The sequence below is a fragment of the Podarcis raffonei genome, chromosome 9 (assembly GCF_027172205.1).
Source record: "Podarcis raffonei isolate rPodRaf1 chromosome 9, rPodRaf1.pri, whole genome shotgun sequence".
Lineage (NCBI taxonomy): Eukaryota > Metazoa > Chordata > Lepidosauria > Squamata > Lacertidae > Podarcis > Podarcis raffonei.
Window position 1 is genome coordinate 60640389 of NC_070610.1, and position 22996 is coordinate 60663384.

Sequence of the window (22996 nt, forward strand, 5' to 3'; positions counted from 1 at the left end):
GACAGTGTTCTTGAAGCTACCAGCATGAGTTTGACCAAACTGCAGGAGGCAGTGGAAGACAAGAGTGGCTGGCGTGCTCTGGTCCATGGGGTCACGAAGAATTGGACATGACTAAATGACTAAACAACAACACAACATCTGAACTGGATCTAATTCTTCACCCATGGTCTAATCTAACAGACTATTTCTGGGGATTCAGAGAACTGCGGTGTAGACAGCACTTTCTCCCTGGGTCTAGTCTCCAAAGAATCCAGAGTACTGGGAGTACTGGAACCCCTGGCTTCTGGACCTGCTTAGGTCTTCTCTTATTACAGCCTGGGGATAAGGAACAGAAGATTTTTACACTGGCCTTTGGCATCTGATATGCATGTTTTTGGAGACCACCTTATTATTTTGATTGTCCATACTTTCGATGCATTTAATATTGTGTTTTTGCACTGCTGTGGCCTGCACTTGGGACCTTGTGTTGGATGGTAGGTAAGAAACCTAAATAACAGTAATGACAGCTATAACAACTGAATCAGCAGTTTTTACATATTATTAACCCTGTAGCAATCAAAAATATACATAGGTAAAAGGTTTATTTCAGTTTCCCCCAAACTTTGGCCTCTAGCTGTTTTTAGACTACAATTTCCATCATCCCTGATCACTGGTCCTGCTAGCTAGGGATGATGGGAGTTGTAGACCAGCAGAACATCCAAGTTTGGGAAACACTGATCTATATTATATCTGCACTGTCACACTATAGTTCAAGAGGCTACCAACAGATGATGGTAGCTTTGTGAAGCACAGCATGCTGACAGTCTGCTTCAGCCTGGAACTGGGTCTGGAGAATGCTGTCTACTTCTGAATGGGACACAGCTGATGGCAGTCTTGGGAAATTCCATCCAGCTAGTTGCCTGCTCACAAAAACAAGCCTGTAAGAAAGAAGCCCTCCATCCCTGCTTTAATAGAACCTCTTCTGTTTTTCTGCTGCCCCATGTGTGAAATATAAAGGTTATTTAACTCCTAGCACCAGGTGTTGTCTTCCACATGAAGTTCCAGATTCAATGCAACAATTTAGAACGGGTGTTTTAACAAGCAATCACTCATATGTACAGCATCCATCACTTAACCTTCCCTAATTAAATAAGTTAATTAACAAGTGTCTTCTTAAGATGCTATTCATCTTAAAAGATACAGCCCCAGAGATCTGCTAAAGTAGGAGGGCTGCAAAATAGGAGAGAGGTTGGAGCATGGAAATGGGGCGGTCTCTCTGCAAAGAGGAGTTGAAAAAATGAGAGAGGAGGGAGGAAAAATGGAGTAGTGGTGAATATGTGTGTGTGTGTGTGTGTGCAAAAGGGGCTACAGAATAGGAGAAAGGGAGGCATGGAAATGGGGGTGGTGCAAGGGGTAGTTGAGGACGAGGAGGAAGGAGGAATAAAGGGGGTGAAGTGGAGGTATGAAAGGAGCTGCATAATATGCTTGATTTCTCCCTCTCTGGTTGCCCAGGAATATACTGTTGGGGCCTCACAAATTGTTTCCTGTGTGAAATCCCTCATCAGGGTGTGCTGAGTAAACCATCAATACTCCAAACATTTGACTCCCCAGTCTTCTTCCTATTATATTTTCCTTTGATCTACTTGCCTGAAGACAATAATCGACACTGCTGTGTTACCCATCTGGATCATTATTACCCTTGAAATGGTTCATTGTGACAAAGTTTGAAAATCTTGCTCAGCAGGAAAATGTTGCGAAAAATGCTATTTAATTAGAAATGTTGGCACAAGGATAATTAAGGAAAACCAAGATTTCTGTTTAAATGCATTAGTGATATTAGTACTAATTTAGGTCTGGATGGCTGGTAAACAAATCCATAACATGAATTAAAGTCACAGAACTTAAAAGTGTTCATGATTTAATTAAAAACAGGCTCAAGCTTCATTTAATTCCTGCATGCTAGCAGCCATTTTTGCTACGACGTGCAATGATTTAAGGACCCCCCCTCTGCCACTATACTATCATTCTATGTTGGTCTCACTTTAAAGCAATTGAAATGATGGCTTTAGAGATTAATCTGCATCTTACGTGCACTGGTAGATTACTGTAAAGAAACAGGAGGAAGTTAATTGCGCTGAGTATTGACTGAAAACGATGGAAATAGGTGCCACCTAGTGCTTTGTTTGGAGTACTGAAGTGAGCTACTTTATTTTCTCATTTTATTAAAAACTATATTAGAGGAATGAGTGGTTTTTTAAGATTACAAAATCTCCTCTTTTGCATTTATGGAGATGATTGCATTTTGATTATTGCAGCTTAACTACCATTGTGATACCAGCATACTGTAGTGAGGGATTGAAATGTCACCCGCAAAGACCTTGGTTCCCATGAGCAGCCTTTTTCTTCTTCTTTTAAAGCAAATCTCTAGCCCTCCCAGAAAAAAAAATGTGCAGGTACCCCTCCAAGTGATTTCTGTGAAATGAGCCTGTTTGCCTACTCCTGCCTGTCAGTGTTTTGTGCTAATGTACGAAGTCAGAGCTGTGATAGTTAAGTGAATAGTTTGGACACCAGGAAATAGGAATCCCTAGAATCCCAAAGTACTGCTGATTTCCCTTCCCATCTAGTGCACTTTTCTGCTTCTGTCTTATTTTCTAATCATTGGAATATTTGTAGCTTGCCCTTCCTTTTCCCTAGCGACCAGAAAGCACATTTCCTGTGGTGGTTCATCTGAGATCAGGTAGTCCCTAGATGTTATTCTGCAAATATTACCGTACTCCGTAATAAGTGTGGGTGGGTGGTAACCCCCTCCCACCCCAAGAGGCAAATGTAAAAACTCTGCAGAGGTAGAATCTAAAGATCAGGCACTTAAGAATTCAATTTTACTGTATATATAACTCCACTATTCCCTCCAGAATGTTGCACTCCATCATTTAATGCTTTATCCACTATACAAAGATTAGGATGAAATATGAGATACTCAGAGGGCCTTCATCGGAACAGTTGCCTGGCAACTGCCAATGACTTGCCTCCATCATGGGATGAGGAAGGTACATCTTAACAACAACTTCCCTGGCCTCAGATGTCCTCAGAGTTGACTTCCTACCTGGTGATGACAGGGAAGACCAAGAATTGCAAGAATTAACCACACATATATACCATACCACACATATATACCATGGACACGGGTGGCGCTGTGGGTAAAAGCCTCAGCGCCTAGGGCTTGCCGATCGAAAGGTCGGCAGTTCGAATCCCTGCGGCGGGGTGCGCTCCCGTTGCTCGGTCCCAGCGCCTGCCAACCTAGCAGTTTGAAAGCACCCCCGGGTGCAAGTAGATAAATAGGGACCGCTTTCTAGCGGGAAGGTAAACGGCGTTTCCGTGTGCGGCTCTGGCTCGCCAGAGCAGCGATGTCACGCTGGCCACGTGACCCGGAAGTGTCTTCGGACAGCGCTGGCCCCCGGCCTCTTGAGTGAGATGGGCTCACAACCCCAGAGTCTGGCAAGACTGGCCCGTACGGGCAGGGGTACCTTTCTTTACCTTTACCTTTATATACCATGCTATTTCTGATTATATTGGAAATCATTTTGAATATGATTTGCACCATGCAATTTTTTGTGAGCTGCTTTGAGTGGGCTATAGAACAGAGCGTAAGCATTCTAAATGAATAAAATGTAAGAAATAGTTCATTTCTTTTATTTGGCATAAATATATACAAATAAATTTTTATGCATGTGTGTGTGTACACACACATGCAGGCTACAATAGTTAAGTGGGGTGACCATAGAAAGAGTTGCTTTATAAAGAGTGATTGCGAAGTATATGCCCCCACCCCACTGCAAATTTTTATTTTTTGCTTCTTGGTCACCTTACAATGTAACTTGGCTAACTTGTATGAGTAATCTTGAACCTCTGCTCTGTGACCAGTGCACATTTTATCTGTTTATGGCATACTATTGACTTGATTGTTTGGACTGATCCATAAGAAGCAGGTGCCGCAGCAGTGCTTCCTTCACCCCAAACTTTGTCTCTTACTGTGAGCAATGGAGCAGGTGTGGCAAGTGACGTGAAACCCACATTACACCTACATAACCCCCAGCTTACCAGTCCCTTAACGCACCCTATGGAAAAGCAGCACAAGAGGGGAAAATAAAATAAAAAAGGTTCCACGTGCTGAATTTCTGCCTACTGCGCATCTACTAAAGACACACAAACCATTATAGAAGAAGAATCAAAGTGCAACCCTAGTTATATAGGGTGCCTGCAGCCTAATGCACATTCACCTAAAAGTACCTAAAAACTATGGAGGATCTTTATGTATGCAACTATGGTGGCTAGAATTTTAGTAGCAAAAAACTGGAAATGTGACTCAATTCTTACAAAGCTTGACTGGCAGGTGAAGCAGACAGAATACTTGGAACTTGCAAAAATGACTGGGAGAATAAGAGGAAACTCAAACCAGAAAGTGTGTAAAGAATGGATAACATTTAAAAAATATCTAAAACAATACAGTATTGTGAAAATGCAAATATCCTGACAGGTCTAGATTGAATCTTGAATATTAAGGAAAACTATAAATGTAGAAAAATTTCTGGATATGTAACAGATATAACAGGAAATGCGTAAAGGTTAAGAATATGTAGAAAGCACCATGAGGTGAATTGGAAGTCAAAAGCGTGTGTGATGTTAGACGATGTGTTGTTAGTTAATGTTTAGTTGTCATTGAGGTCATTGTTTTTGTTTGTCTGTGTTGTTATACGTAAATTGTTTTGCAATAAAGTTACAAAAAAACTATGGAGGATTTGGCTATGAAGCAATCTTAAAATGTAATTATTATGAAGACAAGGAAAATAAAACACAACCGAACCCCCACCCTTTCTTCTGGTTACTTCAAACTCGGGGGTATTTGGGGGCTGAAGAAAGGCTGGATATAAACGAAAGCTTCTTTTTACAGCCTTAAAATGCGATATTTTCCTTAAAGCATCCCTTTGTGACGGGAGGGAGTCCGCGAAGCCTCTGAAGCGGGCTTTGAAACGGCTGGAGTTGGATGGAAAGGGGCGAGGCCGCCGCCCCGGGCTTTCCTGGCAAGGCAGGCCCGGGCGGAGCGTTAGGCCTGCGGTCGCCATGGCGACGGGAGCGCGTGGTGGAGGCCGCCGAGCAGCATGTACGACCGCGCTCCCCGCGCCTTGACCTTGACCGTCGGCGGCACCGCGTCCCACCTGGGGCCGGGCTGCTACGAGTTGCCTCCCGACACCAAACGGCTCCAAGGTGAGGCGAGGCGAGCGGGGAGGGGAGAAGCGCGGGCGGGCCGGGGGCCAAGGCCCGCTCCGCTCTGGGCTTCCCTCAGGCCAAACTTGGCTTGTTTACCTTTGGAGCTGGAGCGCGAAGCGTCTGCGGGGCGCCGGGTTCATTCATTCATTCATTCATTCATTCATTATTTGTTTGAGAGTTATACGCCGCTTGGTTGCAACAGCAGCAACCCACGTCAAAGCGGTTTACCAAAATGATAAACTGGGGTGGAGGGGTGGGTTTATGTGTGGGGGTGGGAGTTTGGGAGGGCAGGCTCACTCAGCCCGACCCAGAACTTTTCTCCTTGGAAATAAATCCTGTTATTGAGCCCAGTGGGTCTCAGTAAGGCTGCACTCTGAATTGGGTGGAGCATATTTCTCAAGGAAGACTGCAGCCTTTTTCAGTTATATTTTTTTATAATCGCCACCTGTATTTCATTAATTGCTCTCCTGCACTTAATTGAGCAATCGATGCTCACGATCTTTTTTTAAAAAAACATTTTTTATTAGGAATTTAAACAGAACATATTATCTTACAACATATCTTTAATTCCACCCCCATTTCCCCTCCCCCATAACCCCCCCCCCGACTTCCCTCAGTTCCCATCTCTGGTTTCTCTGTAAATGCTATTCTCTGCATGTTACAAAATTGTATAACTCCTTAATTTATCTAACTGATTATTATCAATAAAAAGTTTGTGAGTGTTTATTCAAAACCTGCCAAGAAGTCCAGTTCACTTTGTTGCTTCTTTAAATACTTTCTAAAAGGTTTCCATTCACAGTTATCCTTGTCCCATAGTTTATGTGTCAAATTTGCCAATTCTGCATAGTCCATCAGTTTCTTTTGCCATAATTCTTTAGTCAGGGTTTCTTCATTCTTCCATCCTTGTGCTATTAAGACTCTCGCCGCCGTTGTTGCATACAAGAAGATGTTTTTCAACTTCCTTGGCAGGTCTTTTCCTACAATCCCTAACAGAAATGCTTCAGGTTTCTTAACAAATGTTAGATGGAATATTTTCTTCAATTCATTGTGTATCATTTCCCAAATTTTTAAAATTTCATTTCAATCCCACCACATATGATAAAATGTCCCCTCCTTTTCCTTCCACTTCCAACACATGTTTGAGCTAGTTTTGTACATTTCCCCTAACTTCACTGGTGTCGTATACCATCTATACATGATGCACACGATTTTGTTGCGTTTCTAAAGTGAATATCCTGTTTTGCGTTCTGAAAATTTTCCCCAAATAAACAGGAGATTTAAATAATAACAATAACAATAATACTGTATAGACAGGCATTCCCCACATTCCGTATCATCATTTACTTCTACTTAGGGGATTCCAGAATGTTTTAGACTTTTCAGAAGTGGCGTTTATTTAGAAGTTAAACACTTGAGTTAAATCAAAGGTCACACCCGCACCATACGTTTAAAGCAGATTTATACTGCTTTAACAGTCATGACTTTTCAAAAGAATCCTGGGAATTGTAGTTTCTTAAGGCTGCTGGGAGTTATAGCTCTGTTAGGGGTGAATAATGGCAGTTCCCTGATTCTCTGGGGGACAGTCATGACAGCTAAGGTGGTAAAAATGAGCTTTAAATGTATAGCAGTGTGCATGGGACCAAGGTTATTCTCAGTTTTTTACAACGTGGCATTTGGCATTCTTTCCTAGTTTGAAAGGTATGACACTTGTACAGAAATTATTCTTGGCACACTGCTCTGGTGAACAAATGTTCTAAAATGGGAAGTGGGGGATAAATGTCCACAATAGGGATCACTCAAGCTTTTAAGAGGAACTTAAAAGGCAGAAATGATGTCCAGGGGGGAATTTCAGAAATGTAATGCTTTGTCCTGCATCTTAGGCAAGTCAATTGAAAAATTGCACTTGTTTTAAAAAAGCTCAACAATTTTGGGGTCTTCCTAAAAAAATATGGCAACCCTATTATGTGCCTCAGGTTCAAAAGAGGTTTTGAGGAACAACTGCAAGACAAAACAATATATGCAATAACAGGGACAAATACAGCAAAGCCTCAAATATCATTTGAGCCACAGCTTCTCAGGTCGTCCTAATGCAATTTACTCAGTCTAGCAGCATGAGGATATGAAAAAGTTTTATCCACAAGAATTCTATTCAAACCGCTCAGATGCCGATGGTGTTTAAATAAGGTATATGAAAATCCAGTTTCTCTGCTGTTATTATTGGAATGTAAGAACTCTGCACTTGTACAACTCCCAACTCTATAGAGGAGAGCAATGATGTAGTCCATACTAAGAAAAGAAAAGAAAAGAAAACTCAACAGCTGCAGTTTATTACAGTACTGTTGGTTTGGTACATTATAAATAAAAGTGCTTCAGGCATATTGTGCATGGTTACATGAGCAGAAAAGAAACTCTCATTTGAAAGACAACTTGTGTGCTTGGCAGGCAACTGGGCATTGGATCTCAGCAGTCCAATTTAAAAGCAGTGTCTTCTTAGCACTTATTTTTCCAACCCAGGTTTTCTGGCTTCATTATTTAGGATGAGAAAGATTTCTGTACTTGATGCATTCTCAGTGTGAGATAATGGTTAAGGGCTTGATTCCTCAGTGCTTGCCACAGTTACCATTTACCCATTTGTGACAATTGTATTTTCTTTGAACCAGTGTATAACGGCAGGCTTTTAAACACACTTTATCTCAGTGGCACATAAATGGAAGTATATCCAACTCCTCATATATTTTATCATATTTTATTTTATTATTTATTTATTTAAATTCTAACATGATTACATGAATTGGATACCAATCATGGCATTAATCAGAATAATACTGTTCCAACTCTTACCTATTCTTTTTAGCTATTAATTCAGAAAATGTGTGAGGGGAAGTCATCAATAGTTTTTCGTAGTGAAAGTGCAGGATAAAGGTCCTATCATGCACACAATAACTTTCATGTAAGCCGAGTGCATTTTCTTCTTCATTGGTGTTGTCATATGCAGCAGAACATGCTAACTTTTCACCTTAGTTCAGAAGGCCCCAACGAATCTAATTCTAGATTTAGCAAATAATGCTGATGTTTATCAATTGTTTATACTGCAAGTATACAGTTTAGAGAGCCTAATGGAAATGAAAGATTTTATTTCTGGTCAGCCCTGTTGAAAGTCTAGGCAGATGCGGTATTTACTTGTGTTATTTTAAAACTCGTTTGAACATACTTATTTAACCAAAGTTTCCTTTGCTACATTAAATGCTGCTATTAAAAATGTCTCTCAGTTCAAATGTGGCATGCTGGGGAGGGAGGAGTGCTGCTGTTTGAGAACAAAGTCAAAACCCAATTGGTTGCATAGCTGTTAACTTTTCCCTTTCTTGCAAGGAATCCTATTCGGAATAAGGGAATTTCCCTTAAAAAAAGGGAAAAGTTGACAGCTATGATTGGTTGAGCAGGAGTTGTACACACATTACTGTGTGTACACAAGTACACACAGTAAATAAAGGGAGTTGCATTGTCATATCCGTTGACATATTTTGAAAAACGAGATCTAACAACTTTTCATCGCTGAATGATGACCTGAAGCAAATTCTAACAAATTCAAATTTCCTCCCCCCCCCCAAGCTGGCTATGCTCCATTTCTTTCTTTCGCAAGTCGTGGCCATGGAAGTATTTATCAGAATGCTGAGAGCGATGTTCCAGGACCAGGATCCTATGAGATCGAGAAAACACAGGTAAAATTATACTGGTTGAATAAACTTGTTATGAAAGGTGAAGTTTGCAGTTCTAGAAGCAGTAAGTATATTCACCCACTGCTTTACCAGTTGCACTGGCTCCCGGTGGAGTATTGGGTCAGGTTTAAGGTGCTGGTTTTGACCTTTAAAGCCCTTTGTGGCTTAGGGCCCTCGTATTTACTGGACTGCCTCTCCTGGTATGCCCCGCAGAGGACCTTAAGGTCCATGAATAACCATAGTTTAGAGGTCCCAGGCCCTAAGGAAGTCAAACTATCCTCCACCAGGGCCAGGGCCTTTTCAGTGATGGCTCCAACCTGGTGGAATGCTCTGTCCCATGAGACTAGGGCCCTGCAGGATTTAACCTTCTTCCGCAGGGCCTGTAAGACAGAACTATTCCACCTGGCTTTCAATTTGAACTTAGCCTGATCTTTTATTCCCCTTCCTTCCCTCCCTCCCCCTCCCCATTTTATGAAGATTACCCGCTCTGGGATCCCACAGCTAATTCTTCCCTGGTCTCCTCATTGGCTAAAATAGGACAAATTTAGCCAGCTAACCCTGGTGATCATCTATTGTTTATTGGATGGATTTCCCCCCTAAATTGATTTTTTATGTTATTGTTATTCACGTTTTATACCGTATTTTATGCTGTGTTTTGTAGTATCAATTAAGTGTTTTAAATTTGTTGTTAGCTGCCCTGAGCCCAGTTTTCTGAACCGGGAAGGGCGGGGTATAAATAAAAAAATATTATTATTTATTTATTATTAAGTGGATCTCTCATAGAGTCAACAGTTTAGTTGGACATGGAACACAGTCCAGACCCACTTGCTGTTGCTGGTTGAGGGAGACTCAATATGGTATGTAGGTGCCCTTTTGCTGGCGAAGGGGAGCTCCACTGGTGAGGCTGTGTTCTAGTGGGTGGAAAGCTACTATTATTGGTAGCAAGCAGAAAGCCCTGAATTGTAGCATTTCAGAGGCAGGATGTTGGCAGCTTTGACTGATCTGGATCCTAAGCCCCATGAATCTACCAAGGGGCTCAGTCTTCAGGCCCCTCGGCTGTACCAGCATAGCAAAATGGTAGGGAGAGCCACCTGCACCCTCCACCCTGTCTGGAGCGAGCCAGCAGGACTTGGGATGTAGCGGTGGATCTGCCACTCCATACCTCCATGGTGTCAAGTGAGAATTGTATTCAGCCTCTTTCTCTCCCAAATTAAAAATGTGTACTAAGAATTATTGTATCCCAGAATGTACTACTGCTGGGTGGTTAGTAGAGATTTTAAAATTCATTTCTTTTATACTCTTATTTTTCTGCATGATATGAAATGTCTGTCAAATTATTCTACTTTTTCCGCTCTTGTGGCTCACTGCACATGGTTCTTGCAGGTGTGGGAGCTAGATTGAGATTCTTTATATGCTCTGCTAGTACAGAGTGCAGCTTTAAAAGCAGAGTGAATGCACATTTGAACAAGTGATGGAATGCAGATTTTGGAATATGGGATATATTTTAGCAAAGATGGGCAAACTAAATGAAACTTTTTCAATTCGATGTCTTTATCTGCAAATACCAAAAGAAGATAAAAGAAGCTGATGTGATTCTGAATGCAATAGAAATAGGTAATTTGGTTCTTCAAAATACATTTTTCTTAGATCTTTTTGTTGATTGAATTTAAAATGTTCTGAGATGATTGGGGGATTGATAATGCTCAACTCAACAGATAGCTGAATGTTGGGCACTCCTGAATCTTCTCCAGAACAGATTGAAATCCAGGCTAGAGAAGATTTCTAGGCTTTGAGCCATTTTGTTTCTTTGTTGCTTTGGTAGAGGGCTGCTTTGAAGATCTGCCCTCACTCAGCTAAACTTCATGTGGGGTGTGAAAGCATCAGAGGGTACCTTTGGTGTAAGACAGTCCCCTGTGGAGGTGGTCCTTTGGCTCTCAACCCTCAGTTTCCTTGGGCAGCAGATATTTAAAAGAGCCCGGTAGCAAAGAAATGGAGAAACACCTGCGTGTGTGCATGTGTGTGCTTTGCAGGACTGCTTTTGAGAAAACAGGTGTGGGTGGGCATAAAACCCCCCATCAGAGGAAGCATATATTGTAAGAGTGGGTGGCCTTTTTCATCTCCCATTTTCTTGTGCCCAGATCTAAAGAGTAGCCCATTAGCAGACAAATGGGTTTCTTTTTAGAGCCTCAGATTGGGTGACAAAATGAACTGAGTTATTTCCAATTACTTTGGAAAAAAGGAGTTCATTTCCAAGTCTATACAAGGGGAGCAGCGGTCAGTTTTCTCATCTAGGCATTATACAAACTGCAGTGCAAAAAGGTAAGGGTTAGACATACATTTCTTGCTAATATTCCACAGTCCCTTCCTGTCATCTTTTAGAATTGATACATATTATTTTTATAGGCAATAACCTATATATTACACTTAGGGCAGCAGAATTTGCTTTGGAAGCAAAGAAAATATGAATTCAGTATATTAAAGATCACAGTGTGATTTGTGCTTTTGTTAATCTTACTTGATATCCAGTATTTTTAATATAAGGAACATTTTGAGGTTTAATATAAAGAATGAGTGTTTTTATTTGTTTTTATTCTGTTTAGGAGTATTGGAGTTATTGTTGTAATATTTGCTTTGTATATCCTGGATGTTTTACTGCCTATATATTTTTTTCAGATTGCCATGGCTATAAGCAACAAAGCTTGTATTTATCAAATATAACAATATTTTCTAAGATGAAAGTCTTAAATATCCCAGTTAAATCACCTCTGTGAGGTGGCTGTTCAAGTGGCAAAACTAGAATGTTTATAAATCACAGTAGTTGTGTCAAATGTCTCAGGATTAGCAATCCTTTTAATTCAACCAACATGTCCCAATATTGTAGTCAAACTTTCAAGCTACCAAGCCTTGCAGCATATGATTATTTTAATAAACAAGATAAAAAGGGAAGCAGGAAGGTGTTTTGTCTCCCAAAACAGATGGATGCCAATCAGGAAGGTGTTTGGTTTATTGTGTGCATTTTATTTAAAGTTTGAATGCCAAATGTTGGTTCAACATCTGTGAAATATGTGTGAGCAAAGCTGCTAGAGTAACCTGTAAACAAGGTTAAAGTAAGTTATCATACAGAAGATTGGTTTTTATATGCTATAGGTATTTGTTGGTTCATTAGTTATATGCTAAGCTTGTTCTCTCTGGTGGAAAAAAGAAAGTAACATGGTTACTATCAGTGTTATGCTTAGGTTTTGATTATTATTTTTTAAACAGAAACAATTACTTTAGGGGTTTTTAATTCTAAATGTGTTTTTGAATCGTGTTACCTTTTCAAAGCAAACATGTTCACTGGAGCAGTTTTTATTCACTAACTTTAACTTATATTTGCAAGCAAATGACTTTTAGCATTCTATAGTGTGCCCACAAAGCAGATTTGAATTTGATTGCCCTTTCCACTTTAAAAGGATGAGATGTCTGCATATTTATTTTTTGGCAGGCTGGGAGAGGCAATCTAAAGGAAGTATAGAAAAGTGAGATGGAAATCCAGGTGCAAATATTAGTTTTTACTGGGCTGCTCAAAATCACTAGTAGGTTGCAAACTAGGATGGCATTTACCCTGGGCTCTGAGTTAACCTGAAAAGCAGAACACTTTTTAATTTTTTAAAATATTTCTATCCTCTTTGAATTTGAAAAGTTTGAAAAGTTTCTTAGTAGCTAAGAAACACACAGTTGAAACCAGTATCAATTCAAAGCAATATCAAAACATAGACAGTCACAACAATAACCAGCAGCATTAGTAAAACTCCCTACCCTGAGCACAGAATAATAAACCAAAATTGGTCAGCAAATCACTTAACAATGCAATATTCTGGCGGTTGGAGGATGGATGGTGGCTAATGGATTGAGGTTGAATCCTGACAAGACAGAAGTACTGTTTTTGGGGGACTGGGAGCGGGCTGGTGTGGAGGACTCCCTGGTCCTAACTGTGCCCCTGAAGGACCAGGTGTGCAGCCTGGGAGTCATTCTGGACTCACAGCTGTCCATGGAGGCACAGGTCAATTCTGTATCCAGAGCAGCTGTCTACCAGCTCCACCTGGTACACAGGCTGAGACCCTATCAGCCCGCAGACTGTCTCGCCAGAGTGGTGCATGCTCTAGTTATTTCCCCCTTGGACTACTGCAATGTGCTCTACATGGGGCTACCTTTGAAGGTGACCCGGAAACTACAACTAATCCAGAATGTGGCAGCTAGACTGGTGACTGGGGGTGGCTGCCGAGACCACATAACACCGGTCTTGAAAGACCTACATTGGCTCCCAGTACGTTTCCGAGCACAATTCAAAGTGTTGGTATTGACCTTTAAAGCCCTAAACGGCCTCGGCCCAGTATACCTGAAGGAGCGTTTCCACCCCCACCATTCTGCCCGGACACTGAGGTCCAGCGCTGAGGGCCTTCTGGCGGTTCCCTCATTGTGAGAAGCAAAGCCACAGGGAACAAGGCAGAGGGCCTTCTCGGTAGTGGTGCCCGCCCTGTGGAACGCCCTCCCATCAGATGTCAAAGAGATAAACAACTACCTGACATTCAGAAGACATCTTCAGGGAAGTTTTTAATGTGTGACATCTTAGTGTATTTTTTGTCTTTGTGGAAGCCGCCCAGAGTGGCTGGGGTACAAATAATAAATTATTATTATTATTATTCTGACACAAGTGAGGTATAAAACATCAGCCACCTACCTCTGAAAGCCTCTCAGAATCACAAGTGGAATTCATCCAGTGGAAACAGCCACTCAGGGCTGGCTCTCAGATGCTGAACAGAGTATGTGGGAGGCCACATTTGCACAAAGATGGTCCTTAAGGTACCTAGGTCCCAGGCTGTAGGGCTTTGAAAGGTAAGAGCTAGCAATTTAAATTGGGCCTGAAGATGAACATAGTCAATATTCTATCGTAGTCATTGCTAACCTGTTTGTCTGCAAGTGTTCTAGTACACCAGCTATGGCAGTGACACTTTGGACAAGTGAATATTTTGACTTTTTTTTTGCTTTTGGCAAGGTGGCCCCCTGTAGAGTACAGTATTGGGGCTCTTCTGGCTGTGGGCCTGGTATATCTGTAGCCTCTGTACCTGCCTCTTGGCAGTCCCAATGTCATTTACAGTGTATGGTGCTGTATACATAGTGGTGATTGTCACATTCATGGACTATTTTGCTTAACCTCTAGAAAACCGTTAAAGGGGGCAAGAGTCCTCAAAACAAAGAGAAACGTTTCCGAGAGATCCGTGCCGATACTCCTGGTCCTGGAACATATTGCCAGCCTCCTTCAATGGGTCTAGACACCAATAGGATAAAGAAACCATCAAAAATCTCTGCAGCACAGGTACATCAGCATAAAAAGGGATATACTATTGTAATTTTGTTGTTCATATGAACTGCCAGGACTGATTACTTTTTTCCCATGGGAAGAAGAAGAAATGCCCATGTACACTGAGAAATTTACACTGATGTCTCTTCTGCTGTAGTTGAAAGCCTGTGTAGTATCCTTCTATTGCCCTTATATCTAGCTCTGCTACTTGCAGTGGGTTCCAGTGCTTCAGTGCCAGGCATCAAATATCCACATGATGCTACTTTATTGATTAGGTAGAACAGCAGGATTCTTTCCTAGTGAGGCAGAGCAGAGCAGAAAGATTTTATTCTTTCTTGCCAAAACTCCTGAGAATATTATGGAACCTGGAATGATTTCTGTTCTGTTTCTTCTGATCCAGCAAGCGGAAGGTTATAAAAGCACTCCTCTCCTTGGACCCAAGGTCTTTGGGTGTGGGTGTGCACCCAAAGGTTTCTGATTCAGTGAGATGTATGTGCACGCGCGTTTATTACACTCCCCTTCTTTAGAGGGCTCCCTTCATTTGTCAGAAAGAAGTTGGTCTTGGGTCTGCTTTTGAAATATTTCTATTTTTGGTGGAAGCTGCGATTTTTGAGTAGATTTCAGGGTGTTGGTGAATTTGGAACTCTGCTCCATTTCTGCTGAAAGACGAGTAACCTTCTGTACCGCAACCTTGCCACAACAGCTGTACTGTATATATCAAGGATTGTATAGGAGGCTTTTTCAGAATATACGTACAGTGTTCCTTCACACAATGCAGCCAAACATAATTCAGCTAGGCAGAAAATTTGCCATTCGTGTTGTATATGTTTTCTTTTCTTGGGCTCAAGTCTCTTTATTCTTTACACAGCTGATGTCAAGATACAGGAGATGTCAGGCTGGATGACATCTTATTTAAATTAAAAGCATGTAAATCTGATACTGCACACAAAAAACATGTCATTTTGTAAAGAATTCCCTTTAGATTCATGTTCCGTGCCAAATCTGTTAACTATGTATTTGGGTTTGGTGTCTGTATCATCAGTGTGTTTAACTTCAGGACTCTCTCTGGTTTTCTCTTGGAAGTCAGCCCAAGTAATCAAAAATATAACATTTCTCCCACTCGAAGCAAGTACAGGTAACTTGCATCTTATGCGTATTATACTTGTGCAATTGCAGGTTTTCATGGGGTGGGGGGGTGGGAAATAAATAATTGGACAGTGGGGGAAAAAATCACTGTTCCCTGCTCTCCATTTGCTTATTCTCCCCCGCCTACCTGCGCACAGCTGCAATCACGGGCTTACTAGGCTTTGGGAAGGCAGTGCGAAGGTTCTGGCAGGGTACAAAAATAGTTAAGAAAGAAACCATGGGGCACCCTGCCCTCCACCCCCCAAAAAGGCCAAGTCTGGTGAAGATTGAGTAGCTTAATGGGTATTGAGTTCTGACGGCCTGGAGAAAAATGGAACACTGGGAGCAGTTTGTCTGGTATCCTGAACAGAAGCCCTCCCCATTACAACTTTTTGTTGCAGGCCCCACTTCTTATTTTTTTTTGTTTGCTTACTTGTTGTTGTTGTTGTTTAGTCGTTTAGTCGTGTCCAACTCTTCGTGATCCCATGGACCAGAGCACACCAGGCACTCCTGTCTTCCACTGCCTCCCGCAGTTTGGTCAAACTCATGCTGGTAGCTTCGAGAACACTGTCCAACCATCTCGTCCTCTGTCGTCCCCTTCTCCTTGTGCCCTCAATCTTTCCCAACACCAGGGGCTTTTCCAGGGAGTCTTCTCTTCTCATGAGGTAGCCAAAGTATTGGAGCCTCAGCTTCAGGAGCTGTCCTTTCAGTGAGCACTCACTTACTTGTAGATCCTAAAATATGCTAAGCCACGCCCCCAGCCAGCTGGATTGGCTGGCCGGGGGGCGTGATGCGGCTGGGACTCCCTGATGATGCAGGGGCTTAGCTACGCCCCCACCGTGCACGGGGAGGCCACCTGGCCAGCCTGCAACACTGCCCCATGAGAAAGTGGAGCAGCCTTACTTTAGACAAGTGTGCAGAGTCAATAGCTCATAGATTTTCTTAAGCATGTCTGTTGAGAAGTGGAAAGGATACTCCTTTTTAAGGTAAATTCCACTGGACATGAATTGGACAACTCTAATTGTGTTAAGCTGTTAGAAGGATGTACTATATCTGTGACAAAGTATATTGCACTTGTTCCTACAGAAACTTGCAGAATGCATCAAAGTCTTCCGGAAATCAGAGGCTCCCTCTATCCCTTCCCAAGGACAATCATTTGGTTATGAAGAAGCTGCTGATGGCACTCTTTTAAAGCATAATCCTCCTTCAAGAGACACTACTTTAGGTCCAGCATACTATCAGACAAAAGGTGTAAGTAATTATAAAATTTTGCATTATGGGTGTCATGACTTGGACCTCAAGTAGCACTCCAGACACAGAAAGGAACCAGCCAGGTGCTGTGAGTCAACATCAGTGTTAGAGGCAGTGAACTCAAGTGAACCTGAACCTGACAGCTGGGATCACCTGGAACTCAAGGCTCGTTAAGTGTGATTTGTATCTCCATAATTTCAGGGTCATTGACATCAGGTAAAGTTGAACTATGGGCCTTCTAGGTTTGGGATGAAACTGGCTCTGGAGCCTACTGTGTCTCTGCATCAGTGTGACTGGTTTTTAGATTTAGAGGGTGTGTCCCTGTATAAATTAACTTTTTTGTCGCCTCTCATAGGCAGGTCGTAAAATTCATTTTTTTGTTCTGCCGCTACCTATTTTTGTTTCATTTCCTGACTCTCCCTACTTTATCTGATTCTTTGGCCTTCTTAGCCCTGCTTATATCTCTGTCTTTGTAGCTGTGGCACAGCAGTAAAACACATGCTTTGCATGCAGAATTTTCGTACTTTGGTTCTTGCTATCTCCAGCTGAAGAAAAATCAGGTAGCAGGATACCCAAAATGCTTGAGATCCTGGAGACAAGGGTGCTGGCCTGGGGGAGCATAAAAATCACGCCTCTCCACTCGGGTTCATGTGGTTAGGAGCCTGTCTGCCTGTCCGCGTGCTCCCCTCTTCACTCCTCTGGTGGTCAGGTGAGGCATGCAGGCTGCTCTGGGTGCCTTGGCAGAGGAATCTGGTTGCTGGTGTGGGCTGTCATAGCAGGGCGCCCCTCCCCAGTTGTCATCGTTGGCAAAGAAGAGAGTGGGGCAAGAGCTAAAGGAGGAAAAAAGAAGGAAGGATCATAGAATCATAGAATCATAGAATCATAGAGTTGGAAGAGACCACAAGGGCCATTGAGTCCAACCCCCTGCCAAGCAGGAAACACCATCAGAGCACTCCTGACATATGGTTGTCAAGCCTCTGCTTAAAGACCTCCAAAGAAGGAGACTCCACCACACTCCTTGGCAGCAAATTCCACTGTCGAACAGCTCTTACTGTCAGGAAGTTCTTCCTAATGTTTAGGTGGAATCTTCTTTCTTGTAGTTTGGATCCATTGCTCCGTGTCCGCTTCTCTGGAGCAGCAGAAAACAACCTTTCTCCCTCCTCTATGTGACATCCTTTTATATATTTGAACATGGCTATCATATCACCCTTTAGCCTCCTCTTCTCCAGGCAAAACATGCCCAGCTCCCTTAGCCGTTCCTCATAAGGCATCGTTTCCAGGCCTTTGACTATTTTGGTTGCCCTCCTCTGGACACGTTCGAGTTTGTCAGTGTCCTTCTTGAACTGTGGTGCCCAGAACAGGACACAGTACTCCAGGTGAGGTCTGACCAGAGCAGAATACAGTGGCACTATTACTTCCCTTGATCTAGGAGGCAAAAGGCAAAAGGAGTGAGGGAGGAGGAAGGCAGATATGACTGATGGAGAGAAGGAGCAGAGCAGACTTGACCCTGATGGCCATGGAGGAAATCATTGGCATAGCTTTAAAGGTGACAAAAAGCTATTTTTTTCCACCATGGTCTCTCCTGGTTTCAGAGGAGACTGATACATCTCATTGCCAAGAGTGCAAGGGACCAGAGGGTAGGTACCAATACATCTCCTTACCTAGGGTGCAAGGGAGCATAGGTACACATCTGCCCGGAGAATCTCTTCCAGTCAAAATATATTGGGCTGGATAGATACAATACAGGCCCTTCTTCTTCTTCTTCTTCTTCTTCTTCTTCTTCTTCTTCTTCTTCTTCTTCTTCTTCGTCTTCGCTTTTCATATCATTCATGCTTGGATTTAACCAAAATTTCTAAAACCATAATAAGCAACCATTGTCTTCTTAAAGTTTAGTTGTAAATTACTTATTTTCAGCTAAAAAAGCAACATGCTATGTGGAAAACCATAATGTTGCAGTTGCTAATTATAGCTATTTTACAAAATGCTTGCAGATACTTCACTGTATTATAAAGCAGCAATTTCTTCTTTCAATAAGATTGAATAGAATAACATTTCTAGAATAGTGTTTTGTTCAGATATGTTCCCAGGGTGTATTTTCTAAACCTACAATTGATGTTCGTTGAAAGCACACATGTTGCTTGTTAGAAGCTGTATGGAAGTTCTGAGGTATGCAAGCAATCCTTGTAATTTTAAGCACACCTCATCTTTAGTGACAGAACAATGATTTAGAGTCTGCAATTGACTAAAATATGGAATCACTACAAGAATGCTTGGAATTCTCCATTTGTTGCTTATAATATGCTTTTTCAGTCAGTGCATTAGGTGGCAGCAGAGTCACTAAAATGAACTACTTGTCTTTGGCATCATAAAACATGGAGTGAATTTTACTTTACTCAAGTTGAGTTACTATGTTAGATGAAGAGAATGAAAAATCAAATCTTTAACCTTTTTGAAAGATTAAGAATTCTGTATTGGAAAAGTCATACATGATTCAGTAGATACATCCATGATTTCTTTGTGTTTATGAATTATGTACAATATAATTTGGCTCCAGATATTATATTTATTTAGCTAAATAGTTGAAATCTTGATATCTAGTCAAAAATGATCTACTAGTTGGTTAACAACGATCTATTTCCAGATGCATACTTAAACAACAAAACGCAATATACAAAACAATAAGCCAGTTATTTAAAAAGCATGACCCAAAACAAAATCAGAAACTCAAAAGGCTAGCCAGAAAGGAGAACCTCTCAAATCATGGAACCTTGAAACTTTTATTTTTTTCAAGGATGGGAGATGAGCAATCTTTGTTATCTTGTGCAAACAAAGTAGCATTGTGACTGAAGTACACTGTAACAATAAAACTGAAATGCTGAAAATAATATTCTAATGGTACTCCGGTACTCAGATGTAAGTGCCATTGTTTCCATTGAGTCTTACTCCCAGATAAGTGTGTGATTACAGACTAAGATGTGTGTCACAGAGAACAGGGGTAGGCAATTTACACAATTTATTGGAGTTAGTGGTCAATGGACAATTGTAACATTGGTAATCATGAGTAAGAGCTTGTGAGCCAGTGTGGATTTATATATTTCTTTTCCCCAGCTCTTTAGTACTCCAGGACTAATTTTATCCATCTTTGACGATGGTTAATCATTGCATCATCACTGATATTAAATAGGTTCTTAACCTGATTTCAAATCCTAGTTAATTAGGGAGCCTGGATAGAAAACATACATGGGGCTACCTTTGAAGGTGACCTGGAAACTACAACTAATCCAGAACGCGGCAGCTAGACTGGTGACTGGGAGCGGCCGCTGAGACCATATAACACCGGTCTTGAAAGACCTACATTGGCTCCCAGTACGTTTCTGAGCACAATTCAAAGTGTTGGTGCTGACCTTTAAAGCCCTAAACGGCCTCAGTTCAGTATATCTGAAGGAGCGTCTCCACCCCCATTGTTCTACCGGGACACTGAGGTCCAGCACCGAGGGCCTTCAGGCGGTTCCCTCACTGCGAGAAGCCAAGTTACAGGGAACCAGGCAGGCGCCCTCCCTGTGGAATGCCCTCCCATCAGATGTCAAAGAGAACAACAACTACCAGACTTTTAGAAGACATCTGAAGGCAGCCCTGTTTAGGGAAGCTTTTAATGTTTGATGTAATACAGTATTTTAATATTTTTTTGGAAGCTGCCCAGAGTGGCTGGGGAAACCCAGCCAGATGGGTGGGGTATAAATAATAATAATTAATAATAATAATAATAATAATAATTATTCAGATGTAATTCTAGACTGCTTAGAAGATGGGGGATAATTTTCATTGGAGGACTAGTGGGAGGAATGTTTCATTTCTTTTACCGCTTCCATTCTTCCATAAGGACATAAGAAAAGTCTGCTGGATGAGGCTCATGACCCATCTATTCCAGCATCATGTTCTTACAGTGGCCAACCAGATTCCTGTGAGAAACCCACAAACAGCCCCCAATCTCAAACTCTCTATTCCTGCAGTTTCCAGCAAGTGATATTCAGAAGCTCACTGCCTCTGACCACGGAGAGCAGAATTATTGCTAGTAGCTATTGATAGCCTTTATGCCCATGAATTTGCCTAATTCTCTTCTAAACCCGCTCAAGTTGGTGTCCAGCTTGATCATTTTGGTTGCCCTTTTCTGAAGAATTGCTTGCTGTTGGTCTTCGTGTTTTTAGCAACGTTCTCCTTAAATTCTTCACTCAAGTTCTTCAGGGCTTTATACGCTAATAGCAAGGACCAGAAGGCCCTTTAAGAAGCCCTCTGGCAAGAGCAAAAGTTAACTTTCTCTTTCCTGGCAGCTCTCTGGGTGGGAAGGAGAGGTTTGAGATGGGGATGGCAAGCAACAAGGGAGAAAAAAGTTGGCAGAGAAAAGGTCTACACCACCAACTTTTGGCTCCAGCCCCACCCACTGCCAGCTTTCAGCCCCTGACAATTACCTCTGAGGGGAATGTAGCCCTCAACAGAAAGTCTAGAACCCGTAAGTGTTCTAGAGCACAGAATTGATTTCAGCGGGTGGACAATTGTTTCAAAAGGAAATAAAAGAGGAGGATAAACAAGACACCAAAATAGTGAGGTTTACATTAAAGCTACCAGTGTATACTTATAGAAAGATCATTGGAAACCTGCAGCTGTTATAAATAGTGGCAAATGTTGATTAAAACAGAAATGTGCAATGCCTGTTTTGGGAAAGCATATTTCTTTCAGGCACAATGTCTGTGTGCGGAGATTTGATGATGATTACACAAAGTGTCTAGCGGCTGTTTTGCAAAATGCAAAACATTTAATAACTAAGCAAGGTTCCTACCCAAGCATTCCGAGATGTGACAAATAGTTGTTTCCACTTAAGGCAGCGTGGGATGTAATCCCAAATCTGTGTTTTCCACGTTACTCTTTCTGGCTAAGAGCGCTGACACTGATGGATTAGGTAGTGGCGAGAACATGCTGGGAACTACCTGTGTGCTGCAGCGCTGAAAGACAGTCCATTAGTGCCAGAATTAATGCACTCTGGGACTTTTAATTCTTCATGATATCTATTTCCATATTTAATTACGGGAAAGTCATAGAAAAAAAGTTTCAAAGCACCTCCATCCATTTTTATTGTCAACAGGAGTGGCGATTAGTAATTCTTCAAGTTATATTGCAATGTTCACTTAAAATAATGCACCTCCTTGCTGAGTTTGCTTCAATTAAACCATATTTTATTTGCTAATGACATAGCAAGTTGACAGCGACCTTGAAGTTGGTATTGTCAACACTTCTTGGCAAAAAGAGCGTGGTGATTTAGAGTTAAGAGTGCATCAATTTATTCTTCAGTCTGCCTGTGTTCTTAAAAGGTTTTTTAATTCCATTATGCATGGGGTATTTTACCTGAGTAATGTACAGGTTAGTGTGTTAAGTAGCAGTCAATTTATATTATTTTTAATGCAGAGCTTAAGCTGTATATGGAGAAGGAAATAATGTTATTCATGCTTATTGAGTTTGAAAAAGAATAGGCTGTAGTTAAAATTGCCTTTGGAGCTGACTCACTAAAGTGTTCTTTGTAAATGTCAAATATATATTGACCTTAAAGTTTCTTCATGGACACTTACAAACATTTAGCTATTGAATTAGAGTTCTGTATTGAAACAATTATTCTCCTGCTATTATGTGAAACTCTAACAAGAAAAGCAAAATATTTTAAAAAGCTATCCTTAGTTTGCAGATATCCAGCTGTTGTGGTTAATTATTAGTTTTTGTGAAGCTAGGAAATTATTATTCACCAACAAACAAACAAAAATCAAATTATAAATATTTATGGACTTTTAAATCCTTGATACTATGTGGTTTCATGTACACTCATGGAACAGGGCATGTGTTAAGAAGTTTAATATTTCCAATAAAACTAGTGCATAATAAAACACTCTTCCCATAATTAGGGCTTCAGAGGATCTTAGGAGAAAAGATGGCAGAAGTATGCATATGGGAATGAAAATGGCAGGAGCTAAATAGAACTAATGTCTACATTTCAGTCTGCATTTCAGTGTGTCACTTTGTGGGCTTATCAGAGAAGTCATTTGTGTTTCTTCATTTCATTGAAAAACGTTAAGTGCAATATGTGATATAGAGACTTACTGCTCCATTATGAAGCAAACAATACTGGAAAGTATTAGCCAGTACTAAACACTCTGGATACCAATATTAAACACTCTAATGAACAAGGTATGTGTTACATCTAGGCAGATCTGTTTTGTGCCATTTGGAGATAATATTGTATAGAGATGGGTGAGGTAGAGTTGGATTGGTTTATATA

General features: G+C 41.4%; 1 protein-coding gene across 2 annotated transcripts in view; it reads left to right on the forward strand.

The window, feature by feature from the left end:
• Positions 1 to 22996, forward strand: part of STPG2 (sperm tail PG-rich repeat containing 2) — a 248067-nt gene that overhangs the window by 25426 nt on the left and 199645 nt on the right. The window contains exons 1-4 of one of the 2 annotated variants that reach the window (XM_053404020.1): positions 4896 to 5241; positions 8854 to 8963; positions 14161 to 14316; positions 16513 to 16677. In XM_053404020.1, the coding sequence (XP_053259995.1) occupies positions 5136 to 5241; positions 8854 to 8963; positions 14161 to 14316; positions 16513 to 16677 (537 nt within the window). In that variant the 5' untranslated portion in view covers positions 4896 to 5135. Of the gene's footprint in view, positions 1 to 4895; positions 5242 to 8853; positions 8964 to 14160; positions 14317 to 16512; positions 16678 to 22996 lie in introns of those variants that run through there. The other variant, XM_053404021.1, reaches the window with a different exon arrangement.